Source organism: Myxine glutinosa, chromosome 4, assembly GCF_964187855.1.
Source record: "Myxine glutinosa chromosome 4, kmMyxGlut1.1, whole genome shotgun sequence".
NCBI lineage: Eukaryota > Metazoa > Chordata > Myxini > Myxiniformes > Myxinidae > Myxine > Myxine glutinosa.
This window is the reverse complement of record NC_136264.1, coordinates 202,953,334-202,961,935: the sequence shown is the minus strand read 5'-3', so window position 1 is coordinate 202,961,935 and position 8,602 is coordinate 202,953,334. Positions and strand designations below refer to the sequence as shown.

At 46.2% G+C, this 8,602-nt stretch overlaps 1 protein-coding gene across 8 annotated transcripts in view; it reads right to left on the bottom strand.

The window, feature by feature from the left end:
- Positions 1 to 317: 317 nt before the first annotated feature.
- The window catches only part of XPOT (exportin for tRNA), a 40,359-nt gene continuing 32,074 nt past the window's right edge, over positions 318 to 8,602 (bottom strand). For 3 of the 8 annotated variants that reach the window (XM_068114267.2, XM_068114265.2, XM_068114266.2), the window contains exons 16-24: positions 8,110 to 8,348; positions 7,716 to 8,001; positions 7,239 to 7,473; positions 2,893 to 3,009; positions 2,664 to 2,779; positions 2,528 to 2,575; positions 2,343 to 2,414; positions 2,156 to 2,212; positions 318 to 1,990 (exon numbers count right to left, since the gene is read on the bottom strand). In XM_068114267.2, coding sequence (XP_067970368.2) covers positions 1,964 to 1,990; positions 2,156 to 2,212; positions 2,343 to 2,414; positions 2,528 to 2,575; positions 2,664 to 2,779; positions 2,893 to 3,009; positions 7,239 to 7,473; positions 7,716 to 8,001; positions 8,110 to 8,348 — 1,197 coding nt within the window. In that variant the 3' untranslated portion in view covers positions 318 to 1,963. Of the gene's footprint in view, positions 1,991 to 2,155; positions 2,213 to 2,342; positions 2,415 to 2,527; positions 2,576 to 2,663; positions 2,780 to 2,892; positions 3,010 to 3,761; positions 3,923 to 7,238; positions 7,474 to 7,715; positions 8,002 to 8,109; positions 8,349 to 8,602 lie in introns of those variants that run through there. The other 5 variants (XM_068114269.2, XM_068114268.2, XM_068114271.2 and 2 more) reach the window with 4 other exon arrangements.

The following is an 8,602-nucleotide window of genomic DNA, read 5'->3' as shown; positions in this document are numbered from 1 at the left end:
CAATTACAGGCGAATCAGCCACGATTCAATAACAGCGACGTCACATGGTTCTTGTGGGATATTTATTTATTTATTTAATCCTCCAATGTGTGGCAAGTCCAAGAGGAGACAGCTTCGCATACCCACAAACTTCCGCCTCGACACTCGGCAGGTGTGGTCTTTCACTCTACTTCCTGGACCCAAATTCGCCGATCACCCACAGCTCGACTCGGCTATGATGACGATGCAAGACATTTTGCTTAATTTTGGCACGTCGAAGACAGAGCATAAAGTGTTTCAATCTTTGGCAAATTTAAAGAAATGCAAATAAAAGGCAATCAAGAATGTGTTGTTTTATAAGAGTGTGCACATCTGGATCACATGACACGTAGCATCCAGATTGCTGCGAAACTCCACGTTTATCAGAACACCTCACTCCAACGATACTCGAGGATCATGATCAAGCATCTCAATACAAATAAAAAAAATATATATAGAACCACCTTTAGAGGCCATTTTTCCCCGCAAGCGGGGGTTGGCCTTTTTCGGGGACCGTGGTTGTTGTTGTTTTTTGGTCCCCTTTTTGAAGCAATGTTTTACGGCCGGATGCCCTTCCTGACGCCAACCCTTTTTGTCGCCTTTTTACGACAACCAGGGAATTACCAGTGAACTGGTACTCAATTTGCCGACCTCGGAAGGATGACAGGCTGAGTCAACCCCCTGGCGTTAATTCAGCGATTGACCGGGATTCGAACCCAGGATCCTAGGATCCTACGCCCTCACCCTAGCCGCTTGCCCAACACCAGGGCTAATCAATACAAATAATAGGCAAAAATGAACGCCGTTGAATTGGATGCAAGCTGGGGTGGGCCAGAGGGTACACGAGCAATGGAGGCGTTAACGTCGTCGTTTTATGGGCCGAGAGATCTCACGAGACTGTTCAAGAGAGATAAGGTTCCGCAGAGTCGTACGTTGCTCACGACCAGCAGCTACAGTCATGTTACATCAACCGCAAAAACCTGCGCAGCCATTTTTTGTTCCGGCGATCAAACTTCCTCGGAGATTAGCATCTCGCGATGCAACAAGGAAACGTGCTGCAAGTGACAGGTGTCCAACGAAACACCTGAAGTTGGTTAAGCATCCACTCATTCTCAAAGGATCTACAACTGTCATTTCAGAATTGTATGCCAATCAACTTCAAAGGACATTTCCTGGGACGGAGGAAGCTGTTACGACTTTGCTTTGATGCAAAGTCCAGAGCAGAAAAAGGAGAGAAAAAAAAATTAGTCCAATCGGCGACTCAAATGTTCAGACCACAGAAATAAAATAAAATAAAAGTCATGTTCTCGCCCCTTGGTGAACGAAATGTCACTATTCATGACATTAAATAATTAACGTGTTATCAATAACAAATTCCCAACCAAATAAATGGCCGGAATTTCAATGTAAAATGACGAACTCCGCAGCTGAGAATTCTGTATAGCTGTTTACAAAAAATAAAAAAACAAAAACTTCTTACAAGACCCACAACAGTCACCCTGGGAGAATGACAGGGTCCTGCATCGTCGACCAAAAGCAGCAACAACCAAGAGCCGGACCTTCGAGCATTTTTGGAAAGTTAAAACATCACAAAAACAATATGGCCGATGGTTTGGGGTTGGATGTTTAAGAAAAAGTAAATACCGCAAGATCGACAACCTTGGAGAGCCGAAAAGCATCCCGAGTTGCCTTCACTCACACACCCTCTTGCTGCTCACCTTCCTCCGAGATATATATCATCCCTTCTCCAACGGTCCCAATTGAGACCGTGTTACGCCCTCTGCGAGTAAGTTCAAAGTTCAGACAAGTTTGCACATTTCCCTCACAACTCGCGTTGAACTCTCTTGCTCGGTCTCCACCTCATGGGTTGCTTGGCAGTCCTCGTGCGGCCGAAGGACAGCAGGGGATTCTAGATGGGTCCGACGGTCAGCAGCCTTGGTTTTCGTCAAGATTTGGCTCGCTGGAAGAAAGCCTGCAGTCGAGGGAAGGGGTGGAGAAGGCAGGAAGCAACATGAGGATGTTGAGGTGAAAGTAATTTTTGCTCTCGTGGTGAACGAGTCACCAAAGCACCAATATTATAAACAAGCCTATCAAACAAAGCTCCAGATCTATTCAAAATGCGGCAGGTGTCCCAAACCTTCATGTAGGTTTTGAACACTTTTGTGTCAGCATGCTCCAGCGCCTGGCAGAACTCCTGCAACAAAGAAGCAGAAGAGGAAAAATATTAAGAAGAAGAAGCAGACGACAGCCATATTAAAGAAGAAACAAAACAAAAATCTCAAGCATTCCTGTGGGTCATGCTGTCGCAAACACAGTGAAGATACCTGGGCAACATCGGGTGTGATTTGCAAACTTGGAAGGTAATCTTGTCGAAGGAACAGCAGCAGCTCAGGGCCCTGCATGTGGAGAACATGGCGAGGCACGATTACAAAGCAATGGAGTCCATTAGTTGTGCTCTTCGGCGAGAGCAGAACTGACAATGACGCGCCGTAGCTAAACAATCACTCACCCGTTGTTGAAAGACAGACCTCAGTGTTAGGGCACACTCGGCCAAAGCCTGAAAGCAAACAGAAGAAAATAATCAAATCTGCAGCACGGGCTGCAAATGATCGAGCACGGGAAAGGGAAATAAGTTGTTGGCCTACCATTGTGGTTTGTGCATCCATGAGGTCAAATGAGGGCTTGAGTGGAGCCAGAAAGCAGGCAGGTACAACTCTCTTGTAGACGAAGTCCAAAAACACTGGCAGGGCATCTCCAGCACCTACAACAGGATGAAACAATTTCTCCAAAGTGAACCAACCAGCATTCACTCAGCCACGTACGATCCTAAGCCGCGGCACCGCCCGTCCCTCCGGAAAGCACACAGCTGCTCACCCCAAGTTTCAATCATGCGGGAAAGGATGGAGAAGCACATCTTTTGAGCCACGGGGTCGGGAAACTCCACGGCACCCTGGACCACAGAGCCCAGCACCTGCTCGGCTTCCATCGCCCCTGTCGAGCCAAGCGAAGCACAGATTGCTGCTCGAATCGATCGGTAATGCACGCTGGTGTAACAAAAGCTCAACCACCTCTTACATCAAATTCTTACAGATAACGTGAAGTCGACGGCACACCATCACAAATCCCCACATCCCACCTAAATCAAAGTTGAAAGATGGCAAAAAGTTCCACCAGTAATGACCAAACATCAATTTCGAGTAAAAACTCCCCCCCCCCGTTTTGAGCTCTGTGACTAAGAGTTGTCAAATCCAAAAAACGGTAATATTCAATGTGCCCCCACAATGTTTATTGCATATACAAAGTTTAATTTGCCGAGAACGGCACTTTTCGAAGTTGCGACGTCGACTGGTATGCCTCCGCCCACATTATTACATCATGATACATATTTGTACTGAGTTTGATTTAAATCCCGACAGCTATTCTAGAGTATCAAATTTTTACCTGACATGACCTCTGACCTTTGATGCAGAAATCTAATCAGTTCATATTTTCATCATAATATATACTTATGCAAAGTTTGGTCAAAATTCCATCACTGTTTGCGCAGTAACAATTTTTACATAATGGGACTGCGGGCCTTTGACTTATTGACCCCATAATCTAATCCGTTTAACTTTACATCATTATACATACTTATATCAGGTTTGACCAAATTCCCTTCTGCCGTTCTTAAGTATTCAGGGTAGCAAAAACCTATTAGACTCTGACCTTTGACCCAAAAACAAATCAGTTCATCTTTGCCTCATAATACATACTTGTACCAGGTTTGACTTTGTTACCACGATAATGTGAGAACAGCTGAGGGGATCTGACGTAGGGGCAGGCAATACTCCTGGCGCTCATCTGGTAGTATAAACAGTATACTACACCGACGAAAGGTATTTTAAACCAATTTGAATGGTCTCTGGAAAACAGGGCAGCATGTAGAATCATATGAACACAATTATAAGACTTCAAACAAACCAAAAAAAATACCTATTTTGGGGGGAAACCCCTACCCCCCCCACCCCCCACCCCTCCCATCCCGTATCCTTCCTCAGACCCAAATTTTTCTAATGCCGTGAACAAACATTGGTACATCACGGGTGATGAAGGTTGTGGTGAAGTTTCATTGAAATAGTATGTGTAGTTTCAGAGGGAAAAGCAAATTCTTTATTTGAGGGGGGGTAGGGGTCAAACCTGGACGCACTTTGACCCCCTCAGACCCTGATTTTTTTTTTATGCCGTGAACAAACTTTAGTCACAACATAAGTATCATTTGTGCCAAATTTGGTCACAAATCACAATCCCATCAGCGGTTTTGAAGAAATTTCAAGTGTTTACGGACGGACTGACAACGCGCCATCGCATCAGCTCCCCTGAACTTCGTTCTCGGTGAGCTAAAAACCTATCATGGATGGACGGACGGACAACCCGAAAACATACTCTTGCTCAATGGAGGCATAAAAAAAAAAGATGATTTTTTAAAAAAGTGCTCGTAAATGCATATTTTTGGGATATATACAGACTTGGCATTTAATATGGAATATTTTTTTGGTGGGGGTGAACTTACTTTTCAAGATGACTTCGAACCAAAAGTTCATTGGAATTATGTTGAAATTATTCTAGATTTTGTTAATGTGACCTTTAAAAGAAAAAAACCACATTTGACATTTCGAAGCAAATAAATTGATCCTTGAAAGTGATGTAAACCGATATCGAACTCGATTCACGGACAGTACTGTGTTAAACTTCTGTGGGTTTTCCAGAAGTATCTCTTTATTTTGCACATTAGCCAAAAAAATTTTTAAACAAAAGCAAAAGTTAAATTACGACTGGGATTACGGACACTAAAATTACAGTTCAGTACTTCGTGTAACCTCCACGAGCATTCAGGAGAGCACGTACACGTTGAGGCATGCTGTTCACGAGATTTGCCAAGGTTTGGACAGGAATCGCTTGCCATGCAGTGACAATAGTCTGCTGCAATTCACGCACAGAGGTCAGCTGCTGGTCCAAGTTGTCGATTTGACGCGTTAATTCTACCCACAAGTTCTCTATCGGATTCATATACGGGGACATGGCAGGCCACTCCATATGCTCTACACCACGGTCAGCAAGAAAGTGTTGGATCATGTGAGCACGATGAGGCCGTGCATTGTCATCTTGGAAGACAAAGTTTCCTCGAAAGGCTGCACGAGCAAATGGAAGCAATGTTTCTTCCAGAATGGCCCTGTACTTGAACTGGTTCAGGTTTCCATTCATAACAACCAGGTCAGTTTTGCCCCCTGCATGAAAAGCAGCCCAAACGGTCACCCCACCACATCCAGCTTGGACTCTTGGCACTATACAATCTTTGTTGTAGGCTTCATGCACTTGTCTGCGCACTCGGACGCGGCCATATTGACGATAGACCAGAAATCCAGACTTGTCACTGAAGATCACGTGATTCCAGTGTCCTGGCTGCCATTGATGGTGCTCTCTGGTCCACTGCAATCGGCGCTGGCGGTGTTGTCTGGTCAGACGTGGCTTTCTCTGGGGACGCCTGGCACGATAGCCTGCTTCAACCAGTCGTTGGTTGACTAGCCTTCTGGATACAGGCACATTTGTCAGTTGCTGCCACTGAGCCCTAAGCCGATTAGCTGACTTGGTACGGCCATTGCGGACTAACCGGTGCAACTGGCGATCATCCCTCCTTGTGGTTCTGCGGGGACGTCCTGGCCTCGGTATTGGAGTAGGGACACCCCTCTGAGCATTTTGTTTCAGGATCTTTGACACCTGACCTTGAGTGATGCCATACTGCCGAGCAATAGCACACCGTTTCATGCCGTAATTTCGTAAAGCCACCACTCCATGACAAACAGCATTGTCGAGTTGACGGACCATCTCCAGGGGAAGCGGCAATAACTTTTGTAGACGTGCAGCAGTTCTTTTCCACTAATACAGAACGCAACAACCCTTATATACCCGATTGTGAAGCCAATTGTCAAATGTACCTGTCCGTACATTTTGTCACGCCACCTGTGATATAATCCTGTTATTGACTTCTTGCTGCGAAAGACAATCAGTGACATGGCTCTTTTAACAAAGAAATCACCGTAGCGTAAAAGAAACTCACAAGATTGATATACCGAGTTCAGAAAGTAAACCCAAGTCAAGGAAAAAAAATATTCCATATTAAATGCCAAGTCTGTAGTTGAGGCTCATGGATGAGCTAGTACTAGTACAAGTACACTGAATGTATCAGGATAAAAACATCAGAAGAGAGAGGGGGAACACCAACAGCAGAGCTGAAGGCCAAGACAGGGGGGAAGGGGACAAAAATGGGTGTGGAATGGGGGGCAGGAGAGGATACAAGGGGTGAGGCTCATGGATACAGAAGGAAATTCAGGGGGAAAAACTGGAAATTTAGAGTGAGGAATTTGGGGTTGGGGGGTGGGGTGGGGGTAGGGGTTAACGAGGGTAAAGATAATCGTATTGAATTGGCGACGATTTGAGATGGTGAACAACAGAAGTCGTGGGGGAAAGAATGAGATTGAAGAGAACATGGAAGTCAGTTCCATAACTGGGGGAAAAAAGGAACAAATTAGAGGTGAGCATTGATTCTGGATTTAGGTAGTTTCACCAGATGGGGGTTGGTGCTGGACCCTGCATAAACCTGGGAAGGGGGGGGGGGGGGGGGGGAGGGTGGGGGACAAAGCACGGAAAGAGCAGAGGGTGCAAGACCAGAAACGAGTTGGTCGAAGCTGAGCAAGATGCGAGGCAAGAGAGCCAACCCAAGAGATATGTCCAGAGTGTTTTGGTTTTTCACCCCACCCCAGGGTGCACGGCCAGCTAAGTCTGCTCTTTGTGCCATGTGGTGACCATAACTACCAAGTTTGGTGAATTTCTGCCCAACGTTGAGGAAATGGCGTGATGGACAGACAGACGGAGCCGATTACAATGTCCCGTTTTATTTTCAAAAAGCACTGCTCTTTTCCTGGTGTGAAATATCAGGCAATACCACAGAAGTCTGATGTGCCACGGGAGACTGCAAATGCTCTCCAACAGTGTCGCCACCTCAAGCGGCAATTCAAGAGTTAAGTGTTTCAACACAAATAGAGCCACAGGATGTCACACATTTTAGGCATACTTCCCTGTTCACCTTCTTCAAATATGCACGTGTGATCAACAAATCGGCACAGGGGATATTGAAGGGCCAAGTCACGTGTAACTATTAACATAAACACCTCACTCCTTACCCTGCTCAGATATGATGGAACCAAGGCCGTTGGTTAGCAGTGCAAGCATGAAGGTGTAATACGCCCGGCGGATGCTTTGCTTTTCCAGCGCTGCTGATTGGTCATTTTCTTCAACTGGTAGCCGCAAACCTCCAGAAATCCCTGCCAATACGACGGGAAAGACTTCGCGCACCAGCGGCTGCACCTGAACCTGTCCACGAGGAGACCATTCTAACATGACACCCAAAGCAAAAACCTTGGATGCATGCATGACAACATTGCATGGACAAGCAATTATTTGTGCAACATGCACCAAGGCACAGATGTTGATTGCTTCTTCAAATCTGGTGTTACTTAGCATGTTTGATCCATCATGTGTGTATATGTATGTGTACGTACGCACGCACACGTAATTATTAAACAAAGGAATCTAAAATCCACTAATTTGTGGAAATATTGTATGGCCAGTCATCAGAAGGACAATTCCGATAGTCCCACCTTGAACTTTCCCACGAGCTGGTTGAGGAGTGGGATGGCATCGAGCACGTCACGGGTATCACCTCGTGAAAGCATCGCCTGCAGGGCGGCAGGCAGGTAAGGCAACAGTTCCGCATCCAGACAAACGAGCATTCGGTGCAGGAAAGAGCGAAGCGCAGCGCGAATGGAGTCCCGCTGCAAGGGGCAAGCGAATGCCGGCAGGAACGCACCCAGGCAGGCCACGTACACATCTGCACAGCCACATTCACGTACCGTTGCACGGCTGCTGAAGGCCTTACTTGTGCGGCTGGAGCAGGGAAAGCAGTGACAAAGGTGGACAAGTGGAGAGCTCTGTTCGCATCGACATCAGTGCCACTGCAAAGGTAAATCCCTGCTTTCAAATAAAACGTCTAACCTGACAAAGCTGACAGCATGGGCGAGGCTCTCAGCCAGTGCTACTTGATGGTCTTCGTCGGTCTCAGCTGAAAGACGGGCCAAAAGAGGAGGGAAGGCCGCTGTGAGAGAGCCTAAGAGGCTGCCCAGTAACTCAGCCTTGCGTCCGACAGCCAGCTCGCCGCACGCCACTAAATACCCAACCATTTCATAAAGGAACAGCTGGTCCTCTCCACTAAGTGCTGGCTGGAGACCATTCACCTTGGCATTGGAATAAACGGGAGGATCATGACACAAACTTCACCTTGACGAGTGGCTTCTGAATGGTAAATCCCAACATTCAATCCGATTAAAAACAAGACCGGAAGTCTAACAACGGCGTAGTAGCTGGGCTTGTAAATTATTACAAACCACAAACACATACAGACTTGGCATTTAATATGGAATATATTTTTTTTCTTGACTTGGGTTTACTTTCTTAACTCAGTATATAAATCTGGTGAGTTTCTTTTACA